Consider the following 16,020-nt stretch of genomic DNA (forward strand, 5'->3'; position numbering starts at 1 on the left):
GGTATAAATAACACCCATCCATGTCAGTAGATCATCTTTGTTCCTTTCAGACTAGGGTCTTTATGTTTGGCTACACATATTCCTGATGTAGAAGTCAGAGCTGCTTTTCCCTTGTGAAAGTTTAAGAATTCCTTGAAGGTTGGGGCTCCTAGTCCCACAACACCCAGCACTTCAATATAAGTCAATTAATTTAATCAGATACTCATAACAACCCTGTGAGATAGTTGCTGCTGTTATCCTCATTTTACAGTTGAGGAAACTGATACTCAAAAAGGGCAACTGATTTGCTTAAGAACCCATAACTATGAAATGATTAATTTGGGATTCAACCCTAAATATGCTTGACTTGCCAGTGCTTAAAGATCTATTTCTTTCTACAACTGTACTATGCTTTATGACATCAGTCATACAGCATGGATTTTCAGAGTTAAAAGGTACCTTAGGCCAATTTCCTCATTTCAAGGATAAGAAAACTAACACCCAAAAATATTACCTGACTGGTCAAAGTTCACACACTTAATTAATGAAAGAGCCACGATTCAGACCCCAAACCTCTAACTCAAAATCCAATTTATGTTACAATGCATTCTACTGATTTCCTGTATTAACCTGAAATAAAGACAACTGTTAAAAGCAAAAATGGAGGTCTTTTAACTGAGGTAAGAGAATTGCAATCTGGGGCTACCATGCAGCACAGATATGCAGATGTTCCCAAGAGGTGAAGAGAGGGGGAATATTAAATGTATTTCAATAGAGTCTCATTGAAAGTACAGCCTCAAGAAGCCCTTACTTGAGTTGTTTTGCATAATAACAGAAAATCCACCAAGAAGGCTAAAGGAAGTTCTGGAGTGGTAACATCTGATCAGAAGAGGGATACTCTCTCTCTCTCTTTTCTTTTTTAATTAGTTTCAATAGTTCTCTTTTAACTGGTCTTTAATCGCCTTGTACTATTTGAAGCCCTAGTATGAGGCAAGGCCAGCTGCATTCAACATTCCTCCCCCTTCCCCTTTGTTAAGGAAATATTCCTTCACTGACCAAGAGAGGCATTGAGGAGTTTGTTTTTGTGTGTGTGATTTAAGCATCTATTTTATTTTCTATTTTATGTTTTATTTTATTTTTCAATTTTGAAAGTATTTTATTATTTTGTAGTTACATGTAAAGAGAGTTTTCAACATTTGTTTTAATAAGAGTTTGAGTTCCAAATTTTTCTCCCTCCATGCCTTCCTTCCCTCTTCTCAAAGACAGAAAGTAATCTGATATAGGTTATATTTGTACAATGACATCAAACATATTTCTGCATTAGTCATGTTGTTGTCATGGGGAAAATGGGGTAGGGGGTTTATGTTGAAGGGTATAGGAAATTCCCTCTTTCCTCTTGGCACACAAAATATGGAGGTAGGAACCTCCCTTCTGGGTTTCCTTTCTCCCTCTCCCACCTGATTCAACCTCCCATTTGAGTCACAGAGAGGTAGAGAAGGTCAGCTTTTGCACGTGACAGTGCTGACAGGCAGCCTAGGTCTCCCTCCCTTGCCAAAAGCTCAGCTATATGTTTGAACCATGCTCAGACCCTTGGACTCCATATTTCTGGGTAAGAACTTTTGTGTTTGTGTGTTTGTCCCTTGCCAACCCTCTGGTCTTCCATGAGAGGGGCAGCCAGCATCTCCCTCCCTTGAGAAAGCTCAACCTAAAGTCTGAACCATGTTCAGACCATTCTACTTAGGACAATATCTGGGTACAGGCATGGCACAGAAAGGGAGTATACCAAAAGGTTCACCACTGGGATGTATCCTAAGAGAATGGACTAAATTAGAATTTACAAACTTAAGAAAGAGATGCATGATCTCCTTGTGTAATACTGTCTGGCCATAGTATCCACTACGATCTCAAGGAAACTGGCCTGTACACAGAACCTTTAACTATAACACCATTGTGTAATTGGGCAAGCTTTGCAGGTATGAAGGGAGATGGACAGAGATCCCATACATTTTGGCCTTTATGACTTTAAGCCAGAAGACAAATGATGTCCTCTTGCCAGTAGAAAAACACAGCAAGTCCAAGTGATTAGCTAACCCTTCTGGCACCTCCTCTGGGACCCCATCCCCTCCTGGTCCTCAGACTCATTCCCTACCTGGTTCTCACTTCACTCCTTCTTCCCCACCTGCTTCCATACCTATGGGTCAATGACTGTCATACCACTCCATGACTGAGACCTCACTTTGCCCAGAGGCTGATCTCACAACCAATCCCCTGTGTCCTCCACAGCCGAGCTCCAGCCACGCTGGGAGTGGATGTCAGTATTCTTCTATTTGCCCTATGCAACAGCAGTCTTCACAATCTATCCAGCTATACCCCTCACAGCTGTACGCCTGTCACAATCTTGGGGAGCTCAAATATGTTCTCTATTCTCCTGTTTTGTTTTTTTTTCCATTCAGCAGCCACTCCCATCTGCTTTACCTAATCTGCAGTTGCCTACACCCATTCCTGCAGTCACCTTTACACCTCCTCCACCCACTTCACAGCCAAAGAATGCTACCTCTCCCCGACCCACCTCACAGACTAACCTGGCTCCTCCACCCAATCCTCTGCCTCTGTCTCCACCCAAACCACCTATTTCATTAGCCTCCTCATCCCTTCCCCAACTGGCTTCACCCAGGTCCATACGAGTGTCTCCCACTGCTCCTCTGTTTCCATTAAGGGAATTTCCCACTGGGAAGGGTACAATACTAATGCATGTTTCTTTTTCCATGAGCAGTTTATCTCAGAATAAAGATAAATTGTGGTGTTACTCAGAGAACCCCACAAAGTTCATAGATGGCTTAAAGTCTGTGACAATGCAGTTTGAACTTTCCTGGACCGATTTGCAAATTATTCTTTCCAACTGTTGTACCCCAGATGAGAAAAAACAAATTTGGGACCTAGTGGTACAAGTCAGGGATGAATACTTGCAGGTTGGAAATTAGGCTGGGGTTCCTTGAACTACAGCTGTTCCAGCTGTAGACACAAGATGGAACTATCATAATAAAAAAAAAAAACAGGGTTTGTAGAAACCACATGGTCACCTGAAGGAGATCACACAGGGGCCAGGTGAAAACTCAGCTCTTTTCATGAGTCTCTTTGAGGACTCTTTGAAGAAATATACCAAACTAGATCCAGGAAGAGATGTAAGAATAACTGTCCTCAATATTCATTTTATCAGCCAATCTGCTCCTGACATTAGGAGAGAACTCCAGAAGTTAGACTGGGGTAGCCAAACCCCATCCTCACAACTCCTTGATATTGCTTTTAAGATTTTTAATAACAGGGACCTTGTGGTAGCCAAAGAGAGAGAAAAGATGGTTTGTGCCTGCTCCATAGCAGCAGCCATCACATCTACTACCAGCAGATCTCCGGGTGGCTGAAATTCTGGCAGCTGCAGTAAACTGGGACACAGGAGTGGGGGATGCCCCATGAAGGAGAGGCCACCTCTCCTACCTCTTTGTCCCCAGTGCAGCCCCCAAGAGGTTGGCCTATTGAAAACCCAGCTCACCGCAGTTTGGTCTCCTGGTCAGCCCCTGTCACTGACATCTCAAGTCTAGGGATTATTCAGGGGTGATCTCTGTCTTACTCTCTCATTCAGGTCCTACCATTCAATCAAGCACAAACTAGTGGGGATTGGGGAAAGGATCCTAAAATGTAGACAGACACTGCCTTCCACAGAACTAAGCTTTGATCTGATTACTTAACTCTTGTAAGGCAGGCGGCACCCTGTTTTGCATTCAGCTTTTCCAGCTTCCATTGGGAACAAAAGCAGCCACACTTTTTACTCCTTATCTGATAAAGTCCTTTTTCATTTTTGCTCTGGTTGGTTTTAATTATTTTTTTTGTATGTCTGTTCCATCTAGGCTCAAGGATTCATGGCAGATATCCACTGTGCCTATGTATCTCCTCCCACCCTCTGGACCTCACAGCTCCTCACACTTGGGACGAGGCCTTTTCCACTTCTCTCCTCCCCCTTCCCCATGCCATGATTTCTTTGACCCTGCTTATCATGAAGCAGTTTCAGAAGAATCATCATTCCCCTTCCTTATATATAGAGAAGTGGGGAATGTTATGGGCCCAGTGCACCCCAGATGTTCTCTGGGGTACATCAAGGAACCTTCTCCTTGAGAAGCTAAACCAAAGGACTGACACACCTAAAGAGATAAGTGGAACCAGATCGGACTGATCTAGCTTTGGGACCCCTAACTTTCATTCTAGTCTCCCTTACCCCTGGTGAGGTGTTTGGTTGTGAATGCTGCCTTTGTATCCTGAGGAAAGAGATGGCTTGAGACATCTGCAGCCACCCCTCACCCAACTTCTCCAGTCACCACCAGTGGGGGATGGTCCTCCCTCACTAATGGAACTTTCCACAGTCAGATGATCACCCTCATCAGTCCTCTATAAAAGTATCTACCTGTCTCCTACTCAAGATTGGTATCTCTGAGCCATGCTCTGTGCCATGCCTTTCTCTCCATGAGAAGTCCAATGATTTCTCTCTTGGTTTCCCTTCCTTTCCCTTTCCTCTAAATAAACTATTATCTTATTCCATTGGTTTTGTGTGCAAGAGGGTGTAATTCTTTTGTGTTTTGCTTTTTTGTTTGTTTATTTGGTTTGCTTTGGGTTTTGGGTTTTTTTGTGGGGCAATGGGGGTACAGTGACTTGCCCAGGGTCACACAACTAGTAAATGTCAAGTGTCTGAGGCTGGATTTGAACTCAGGTCCTCCTGAATCCAGGGCCAGTACTTTATCCACTACACCACCTAGCTGCCCCCAAGAGGGTGTAATTCTTTTCTTTTTCCCCATTGGAGCATTTTATTTGTATGTATGTTTTATATCCTTAGAAAAAGAAGACCAGGATTTTTCCTCCTGCTTGTTTTCGTCTTGCTTCCTCATGGTCCATGATGCCAGCTGAGTTTGTAAGCACAATGAACCCAAACTGATGAGATGGTAGCAGATTATTCTGCCACTTTTCCAGATCTTTCAATTGAACATCAAATCTGGGGCTGATTACACCACACTTGTTTAATATTCCTGTGAATTTCACAACAAGTTTTCCTGCTCTGTGATCATCAATGATCTCAAATTCTCCAATGTAACTGTGCTTCATCATCACAGTTAAGAACCTGATGATTACTTTAGAGCATGACCTAATGAGAACCTGGCATTTTCCTTGTTTTTCTGCATTGTTGATGCTTTTGAGAGCATCTGCCAGGACATTCATGCGCACCATGGTGGTGGCACTGCAAGATGGCCGAAAGAATGAGGGTGTAATTCTATAAAGAGGAATTCTTAAGGACCCCAAACCCCTATCCCTATCCCAAACTCCCTACCCCATTTTCCCCATGAGTTTATGAAAGAAGAATCAGGACAAATGAGAAAAACCTAAAAAAAAAAAAAAGAGTAGAAACAGTATGGTTTAATCTATATTCATATTCCACAAGTTTTTGTTTGTTTGTTTGTTTTTTGTTTTTGTCTAGATGTGAAGAGCATTTTCCATCATAAGTCCTTTGGAATTCTCTTGGGTCTTTGTACTGCTGAGAGGAACTAAATCTACCACAGTTGATCATTGTAAAATGTTGTTGTTACTGTGTACAATGTTCTCATGGTTCTGCTCACTTCACTCAGCATCAGTCCACTTAAATATTTCCAGGTTTTTCCGAAATTTGCCTGCTCATCATTTCTTATAGCATAATAGTATTCTATTACATTCATATACCACAACTTATTCAGCCATTGCCCAATTGAGGGGATGCCCATCGATTTCTAATTCTTTACCACCACAAAGAGACCTGCTATAAATATTTTTGTATATGTGGGTCCTTTTCCCATTGAGGAGTTTTATGAACTTCTGGACCATGACACTATCAGTAACGAGACTCTAATATGAGAAGGGACACATAGACAACATTAAATCCCCCTGCCTTTCCCCTCCCATAAAAAATAGAGCAAGGTATTGACTAGGACAAAGAGTAGACCCTGAAAAATAGGGTGGACAACATCCCCAAGGATAAAAAAGAACCAATAACAACAAAAAAGTTACACAAAGGGGTGGAGGAGGGAGGGATCAGTTTACCAGGCTATAACAAAACATGAAGGTATTAAACACTTCATTAAGGGTTTTTAAGAATGAAACTCACTGTGATGGGGATAGTGTGAGGAAAAGAGGAAGAAATATTGACTGACACATTGACAGTTACCATTGGGGGTGATTCCCTTTGGCAGTAGGCCTTACAAAATAAATAGGGAAGAAGGGAAATGAATGGTAACCAACTCCAGCTAACCAATTCATCAGCCCATCATGTCTTAGGGCTCAGGCAGCTCTCGAAGCTGTCTTGTTTCTGAGAATATCTCTTATTCACTTGTCTGGTCTTCTGGAAATCTCCACTCCTAGTTATTGTGGAAATAGGCAGGTTTTCCGGGAAGTTTCTTCTAAAAAATCTGCTTTTCTCGTTCAGGTCACTTGTAGAGATCCCCTTTCTGTTAAAATTTCTTGCAAAATAGGGGCAGTTAGATGGCGCAGTGGATAGAGCACCGGCCCTGGAATTAGGAGTACCTGAGTTCAACTCTGGCCTCAGACACTTAACACTTACTAGTTGTGTGACCTTGGGCAAGTCACTTAACCCCAATTGCCTCACCAAAAAAAAAAAAATTCTTGCAAAATATATCTCAATGCCATTTATGTTTGCTTTGCAAATAACTAGGTCATGTGGTGGGAACTAGCTCAAACTTTATAGTTCTAATAAGCATATCAGGTGAGGAGCCTCTAGATGAGAGAATTTATATTTTCTATAGTCCTTGGTTCTTTTATCCTTATCTAAATCAGATAATTAATTTAGACACTGCCAATAACAGGCCGAAGAGAGAATCTAAAATAATTCATGAGAAACTGATTTGTTAAATGAATCCTTCTTTTTATTAATTTGATACTTACCAATGCAGTTATTTAAGTCATATTCTTCACCTTGGCAAAGTGCCTTGGAAAGATTCGGAATTTGTGGGCTCATTCTGGTATTTGCCACCTTATATTTTCATGAAATTTGAATAATTTGGCAAGACCCTTAAAGGTTTCTTTTCTTATCTATGTGACAATGAATAGCAGCAAAATGTTCATATAGTTTCTTAGGGTGTAAATCTACAAAAAAATCCCCATAAGTAACATAGGATTTTCATTTTACATGCACATATGTATGCACAAACATACACATATACATATATATAGAGACAGACAGACAGACAGACAGACGGACGGACGGACAGACAGACAGAGACAGAGAGAGAGAGAGAGAGAGACAGAGAGACAGAGACAGAGAGAGAGAGAGAGAGGAAAAATCAAACCTGGTTGCTTGATTTTAAATTATTGCAAATCACTCAATGAAGAATTTACAAATCCAGGCTGTCAATAACAAACTCGCACCATCACTACAATGATTGAAATGTCTTGGTGGCCTTTGGTACTGGTATATTCAGCCATCATTAAAGTTATTCTCATTAGCCATCTTGATTTAATTAAGTATACAATTTGCTTTTAGCAGCAACTTTTTACATTGTTATTGGAAATTAATTGTAACTAATCTTCAGTCATTTCTAAAGCAAGTATGTGTACTACCAGAACTACTTATAATTATTTCATTATTGTTGTCCCCTTATAGTTATTTAATTATTTTTCATAGAGGAAAGAAAAAATACAGAGAAATGGTATCTCATTAAGGTTGGATCTGACATATCACACTTTTTATGAAAAAGCAGTTTGCCTAAAAATATCACAGTAGTGATATATGTAAGACAACATTTAAAAAGTATATAAACAAAAGTTAAAAATAGAAGACAGCCTACCAAATTTCATAAATGTTGCAATGACATATAATGTTAGGCAAATTCTATACTTAAGTTTAATGGTTACACAAAATAATTTACCCAAAAGATGTGTAAAGAATTAATTGTTATTTGAGGTTTTTATGCCTTGGTGCGCACTGGCCTGGGGCTCTGCAATCCACACGGTGCTCCACCCACTGGTTGTAGCCATTGCCAGGGCTCTGGCATCTCATGTCATCACCACTCACCAACACCTACATGGGCCTGGCAAAATTATAATGATTGGAAGCCTAGTGAGGGCAGCCATCCCATTAGCTGGGGCTGTGTGGGGTGTTTCTAGGTTTGTGGCAGGAGAATTGGGCATTCTAGGTGGAAGCTGGAAAGCGACAGGAGTTCTGCTGCATATTCTTAGCTGATTCCTGGGCGGTGGCATTTTTTCAGGTATTATAATTTCCCCTTCCCCATTTTATTTCCTTTCCCTTGATCCTACTGATCCTGTTTGTGTTTTTTTTTTAAGTTCGTTCTTGTTTAAATAAATCTTTTTCTGTTTTGAGGGAGGCTGCCTGTCTCCTTCCTTGCCCCAATATTGCAGTGAGCCACTTAGCTAGCAATCTCCAATTAAAAATTGGTCCCCACAGATGCCTATTATAACAAAGGGCTATAACGGTGTATCTGAATAGAGTAAGTATATAATTCAAAATTGTATGAAATGATTTGTCTACAACTAGGTTCCAATTAACATTACTTTTCAAATTCTTTTGTAATTTGCCTGTGCTTTAGGGCATGCAAGTGTTAATCCCACATTAAATAACAGACCTAAGTAAAAAAAAAAAAAAAGGAATTGCCTTTGAGGTAGCACAGAATATCGCATAAATTATTATCCTTTAAGGTTAATATTTTACTTTTTTTAAAATAATATTTTTCTACTTACAGATAGGGACAATTTAGGACCTCCTTTTAAAAAATTGAGTTCCAAAATTTTTCCCTCTTTCTTTGAACTTAGATTCTTAGATTGAAAACAATATGAGATACTAACATATATGTAATGTATATGTATAGGATGAAAAACTTTTCTTGATTATTGAAATTTAGCTATGAGAGAAAGAAACAGGTTGGTATTCACCATACCAGACTCCAGGCCTAATCCCAAAGGCAAAGAACACCTAAAACATCTCCTTAGTTCCTCTTAATTTCAGATGAGAATAGCACAAACAGCCAAGTCTAGGGAAGGATACCATAGTCAGGCTAAGAATTAACCAGATGGAAAGATTTCTTGTATGAAAAACTGAGGCAAGAGAGTTCTATGATAGCCTTCCCAAAGTCACCTTCACAGTCTTTTCTTCAGCAATAGATATCCACTGACTGTAGGTCATGGACTTTGCCCCTGAAGCCAAGAAACATTTGATCAAGGGAAAAACAAAACTGAAAATGAAACTCGAAAAGAAAATTCCAAATCCCAAAGGGTTTCACTTCAGACCGCTAAGTCTGACCAATAGCAGTAGGTTTGTTTGGATAAAATTGTTATCAGTCATTGTCAAGCCATTGCACTAAGCTAGCAAATAAAAATATATCAGTTCCTCCAAAATCATATAAAACTTAACATAACGTTCTTCTCTTCTGATATCCCCTTTTCTCAAATACAGCTTAAAATTCAATTTGTTGTAACAAGGCATTTACTAGAATTTAATAAAATTTATCAACCCTTTCTTTGTATTGCTCATTTAAGAACATTTTATCTCTCTTGGAATTCTGCATTCCATTTGGTATATATTTCCCTTTCTCTTTTACCTTTTGCTTTCCTTCTTTCACCAATTATTTTAACTATTTTTAAAGCACCCTCAGATTTCCATTCTGCTTTTGTTGGCTTAATTTTCTTTGGAGAGGTTTTTTTGTTTGTTTATTTTTGTTTTGTTTTTTTGCTGACTACTTTACAATTATATGAACCTCTGTACATAGTTCTTCAGGTACTCTACAAAGTTCTATTCCTTTAAATCTATTCATCACTTCCACTTTATGTCCATAAGGGATGTTATTTTGGTCATATCTATACCTATATTATGGTTTTCCTCAATTTATTCAATTTCACTCTCAATTTTGCTATAAGAAGCTTATAATCTAATTGGTTCAGTTCCAGGTCTGATTTTAACTGACAGTATGGACATTCTCCACCTTTGGCTGCAAAGCATATACTCAATCTGATTTCTCTATTAACCATTTGGTGATGTTCATGTGTAAAATCACCATCTGAGCCGTTGAGAAATGATGTTTGCCATGACGAGTGAATTACCTTGGAAAAACAATAGACCATAAACTTCTTAAAACAGGCTGGATAATTTATCATTATTTTTCCTTAAATAATAACGTGACTTGTGGAAAATCATTATTGATATATATATACACACATATATATATATGATAATAAAACCCTGTCCTCTTTAATACCCTATTTTGAGTATCAAACAATATTATTACTACTACTAATGGATGATTTCACACATATGTAGCATTTCCTGACTTACATTTTTTTCAAAATAACTTTGTTATGTAGGTAGTAAATAAGATTTAATTAAATTAAAAATATATAAAATACACTTTAAAAATGAAAGTTAGTATTATTATTTCTATTAAGTTTATTTGAGCAATATTTGTTGACTCCCATTTTATATTAGGCACTTTGGAAGTCTCTCAGTGAGATATTTTTATACTTTGACCATTGGTAGGTTTTAAAATTTATTTTATTTTTAAATTATGGAATAAAACAAGCATTTCTATAACAGTACAAAAAAGATGATTGTACATGAAACTACAAACCTACTATGCATAACTTGCTATTCATTTCAAATATAGAACAAAATTATGGCAGAAATGTCTTTTTTTTAATGGCTGGGGGAACTCTTTCAATTAATATAAACCTAAATCTCTCCATTATGAATCCTAATAGAGACACAAAGTTTAAATCTAAACTAGTCTCTTTTTTATGAGCTGTGTGACATAGAATTCAACAGATATATTTTGTCTTTTACTAAAACAAAATTGAATGCTCATGTTCATAAAAGGAAAAAAAAATCAAGGTACTCTGCATATTTTGTAAGAGCACAGATTATTTTTTGATAGAAGAGGTAGGAGAAGTATTCAGGCAGGATGTATTATTTCCATTGGGTGAGAAGATCCTTAAGGGTATTTCAATAATAAAATAAAAGGAAGTGGCAGTTCAAATATACAATTACCATACATGAGAGAAAGCACAGAAATAGAGACACATAAAATATACAAGATAAGTGTAAAGTCATTTTTAATGGATAAATGGACAAGAGTAATTAATATGACTAAGAAGGTAAGGATTTGATCATGCAGAATCTTAAATTCCCTGACAAAAATGTTACATTTACTTAGAAGTCCATAGCAGAATAAATGAAGGATTTATGAGAGAATGGCAATATAGGGGCAATTATTCATAATTATGAATATTAAAGTTCTACTCTAATGTCCTTATCACATACACACACACACACACACACACACACGCACACACACAAACACATATACGCAAATGAGTTCTTAGAGAAAATGCTGTTCAATCACAAGCCCTATCAGGTGTTATGCTGAAAATATTATCAGTTTAGCTTTAATGTTTCAAATATTGAGGATATGCATCTGCAAATTAATCACAAGATAAACATGTTGGCCAAAGCACCTCTCAGAGAAATGTACTATGTTGCAGCAGAAGTGTGTGTGTGTGTGTGTGTGTGTGTGTGTGTGTGTGTGAGAGGAAGAGAGGCAGAGAGAGGGAGAGAGAGAGAGAGAGAGAGAGAGAGAGAGAGAGAGAGAGAGAGAGAGAGAGAATTGTTGAGTAGCTGACTGTGTGACTTGTATCAAAAAGGTATGGGTTCATATCTCATATTTGACACTTGCTAGTTTTATAACTATGGGCAAGTCACTTATTTCTATCTCACTCAGCTTTCTCTGTTGTATGTGTGTGTGTATATATGTATATATAAATATACATATACACATACACACATATGTATATAAATAATTGTAGTACTACAGAGTTTTGATACAAGGCTCAAATGAGACCTTGTAAAGAGATGTATGGGTAATATTAGTATTAGTGGAAGCATTAGCAAAATGGGTAAAATTCCAGATTCCTAAAATATTAAGCTATGCTCCATTACTTTAAAAATAACATTCATATTTTAAAAAAATGAATTTCAAATGCTCTGTATCCATCCATTTTCTCCTACCCATTAAGAATGGGAAGAAAATAGATCTATAATTCATGTGAAGTCAAGCAAAACATTTCTGTATTAGATATTTTGCAAAAAATATAATAAAGTGAAAACCATATACTTCAATTAACACTCAGAGTCCATTCTTTCCCTGGATATGGATAGTACTTTTTCATAATGAGTCCTTTAGAATTGTCTGGAATAGTTGTATTGCTCTGAGTAGCTAAATATTTCATAGTCGAGTACAATCGTCATATTGCTGTTACTGTATGCAGTATTCTCCGGGTTTGGCTCACTTGATTTTTAGATCAGTTTATGTCTTCCCAGTTTTTCTGAAACCATCCATCCCATTTGCTATTTCTTATAACATAGTGGTATTCCATCATAATCATTTTCCAATTGATGGGCATTCCTTTACTTCCCAATTATTTGTCAACACAAAAACAGCTGCTACAAATATGTTTGTACATATACATAGGTCATTTGCCTTTCTTTGATATCTTTGTGATACACAACTAATTTTGGTATTACTGGGTAAAAGTGTTGGAACTTGTTCTCCAGAATGCTTAAATTAGTTCATAACTCAGCCAACACTGTATTAGTATACATATTTTCTCCTCAAGAATTTTCCATTTTCCTTCTCTTTCATTATATTTCTATATATTTAAATTTTCTGTTTTTTTTCAAATTCAATAACATAAAAATTATCCTTCTTAATTAAATACCATAAAACCTTTTCATCCTGTTTTCTTTTTAACTTTCTTGCAGATCCTCCATAAAATTATTTGTATAATATTAGATTCAATTCCATAGATATTATCAAACATATATATATTATATTTTTCTTTGTTTTGTATTAAAAAATATTTTTAGCAATTTCCCCCCATTTTCAATCTAAATGCTACCATTTACATGTTTTATTTTTAACTTCACTCACTTTCCATATTGATCCTGACATTTTCTGAAAAATCTTTAATTTGTGAAATAGGTCCTACTTATAAGAAATTTATATATGAATTAGAATTTAGTTTCCACCAAAGTATCAGGGCAAATCAAGACTTATCCAACAATGGGTCAATAATAAATTTTATATTTTCAGGTACTGGGAATACTTTTATAAAAGAAACTTTCATTTAAAAGTATGTAATTGGGGGGCAGCTAGATGATGCAGTGGATAAAGCACTGGCCCTGGATTCAGGAGGACCCGAGTTCAAATCTGACCTCAAAGACTTGACACTTACAAGCTGTGTTACCCTGGGCAAGTCACTTAACCCTCATTGCCCTGCAAAATTAATTAATTAATTAAAATTAAATTTTAATTTAAAAAAAGAAATGTAAATGAAAATAGGACATTAAGGGAAATCTGAAAGGGGAAGTTTATGTTCACAATAGACAGGAATATTTGACTCAGTGTCATGCAGTGTGAAGTAATGAAAAGAACCTGGGGCCTAGAGTCCTAGAATCAAAATGTATTTGATTACTAACCCTACCAATTAATAGCATTGTAATTTTGGATAGGAGTCCCTAAACCTTGGTTTTCTCATATGTAGAATGGGAAATTAATTGTCCAAATTTCAACGTAAACTGACTTGTAACCATAAAACACATGATAAGATCTATAGTGTTGCTATTTCTACCAAATTAAAAATCAGTATCAAGGCGGCATCAGAATTTCTGTAAAGAACCTAAAATGTCTTTCATATTTTTCTTTTAAAATCATAATAAGATTCATATCACATATATATGTTTTTCTTATAAAATTTTCATGGATTTATATTAGTCATGATTTTTCCTTCCTTAGACATTATATAGTATTTCACTTTTTCATCCTTTGAGAACTCAGTTTATATGTGTGTGTGTATATATATGTGTGTGTGTGTGTGTGTGTGTGTGTGTGTGTAAGGTATTTAGATTATCAGTGAATTAACAAAGTCACTAGTATATATGAATGTAAATATAGTAATTATGTTTGTAAGATACTTTTAGCCATGTGAAACATTATTAATAAATTATTTGGGGATAATTATCTGTGAAATTTCAATTGATTTTCCAGAGAGAGAACTAACATAGGACAATGTTTTCTCCTAGATATCAAAATTTAATGGAATGCTATTTCCTCACAAAACAGATAAAAATAATCCACTTTCTGATTTCATTGGTGATTATTTTTGGAAATATTATTGGTTACCAATTGCTTAATTATTGTGTTTGTAGAAGTATATCTAGGGGCAGCTAGTTGGCGCAGTGGTTAAAGCACCGGCCCTGGATTCAGGAGTACCTGAGTTCAAATCCGGCCTCAGACACTTAACACTTACTAGCTGTGTGACCCTGGGCAAGTCACTTAATCCCCATTGCCCCGCAAAAAAAAAAAAAAGAAGTATATCTACTGATATATGTATGTTTGTAGCCAAATATGTGTATATATGTGTGTATATATCACATATTCATGCATGCATATGCATATATATGTGTGTGCGATGCATGGTGATTATTATTAGAGGATTAACTTAGGAGGTGCCAATGTTCCATTCTTTATATAATGATATATAATTATGTAATATAATATGTATATATATATATAATATATAATGATACTGTTGTATGCAAGTACACAAGGAGATACAGATACAGGAAATCACTTCTTTAGGAAATCCTTCATCAATTTGAACTTTTGAAAACTAATATTAATGTAAATCACTCCATACAAATTCTTATTACCCATAAGATAGATACAGACTTATTCATAAGACTAATTCTTGCCAATCCCCAAAACCCAAGAAAAATAGAGGGAAATGTCTCTAGAATCACGTCAAATGTTTCAGAATCCTGACTACCACATGACACTATAAGAGAAAGTTTATACTTTAAACAGCACTATTTGTTGATTTGTTCTTGTCCTTTATTTTCAAAGAGGACTAAAATAAAAATGCTCTATTGCATTCAAGGTACAGTATGTCTGAATCTGGCTGATCAGACCAAAATGAGCTTTAAATATTCTACTACAGGTCAAGCACAAATAACACAAATGAACATTTGTAGTGGAGATGTCTCTAAATTTGTTCTTCTCGTGTTTCCTTTGAGCTACTGCAATTCTGCTTGCTTATAGAGCACAACACCTTCTTTAATGTGGGCTCACCATGCTGGGCAGTCATTTACCAGTGTCTCCCATGTCACACAATTGAGTCCAAAGTTCTTCAGACAAACCTTGAGAATGTCCTTGTAGAGTTTCTTATGACTTTCCTGTGAACTTATGCCTTGTAGTCTTTTCGATGAACATATGTTTGGCAATTGAAGAACATGGCCAGCCCATCAAAGTTGCACTCTTTTCAGTTCAGTTTGAATGTTTGGCAGTTTAGTTTCAGAAAGGACCTTAGTGTTGGTACCTTATCTTGCCAAGTTATTTTTAGAATCTTCCTAGAATGGAAGTGATTCGGTTTCCTGGCATGTTGCTGGTATACTGTCCACGTTTCACAGGCATAGAACTATGAGATCAGTACCATGGCTCTGTAGACCTCCAATTTGGTAAGCAGTCTAATACCTCTTTTCACCCACACTTTCCTTTGGAGGCTACCAAACACTGAGCCAGCTCTGGTAATGAAATAGCAATTAAATGGATATGAGGAGGAGGAAAGTTGAGGAAAAGTGAGGAATCAAGGATGTATCCTAGGTTGCAAGCCTAGTTGTCTGGAATGATGGTCATATTTTCAACAATAATATGGAAGTTAGGAATAGAGATGAGCTTTTGGAGGAAAGATAAAGAATTTAGTTTTGGACATTTTTTAAAAAGATGTCAATGAGACATAAAGTCTGAGATGTCCAATCAGCAGTTGAAGATATGAGAGTAGAGTTTAAAACATAGTGATAATTCAGGTTTCAAATTGTGGTTTCAAATCCTGACTGATATGACCTTTGTGACCTTGGGTAAATTAATTTCCATGAAATGGCCTTTGCAGTCTATCTCA

At 36.7% G+C, this 16,020-nt stretch overlaps 1 protein-coding gene across 1 annotated transcript; it reads right to left on the minus strand.

Annotated features, from left to right (window-relative positions):
• Positions 1–4,854: 4,854 nt before the first annotated feature.
• On the minus strand, positions 4,855–5,247 carry LOC122739628 (40S ribosomal protein S15a-like). Its single transcript, XM_043981294.1, has one exon. The coding sequence runs from the start codon at positions 5,245–5,247 to the stop codon at positions 4,855–4,857; it is 393 nt and encodes a 130-aa protein (XP_043837229.1).
• Positions 5,248–16,020: the final 10,773 nt, after the last annotated feature.

This window comes from Dromiciops gliroides, chromosome 1 (genome assembly GCF_019393635.1).
Source record: "Dromiciops gliroides isolate mDroGli1 chromosome 1, mDroGli1.pri, whole genome shotgun sequence".
NCBI lineage: Eukaryota > Metazoa > Chordata > Mammalia > Microbiotheria > Microbiotheriidae > Dromiciops > Dromiciops gliroides.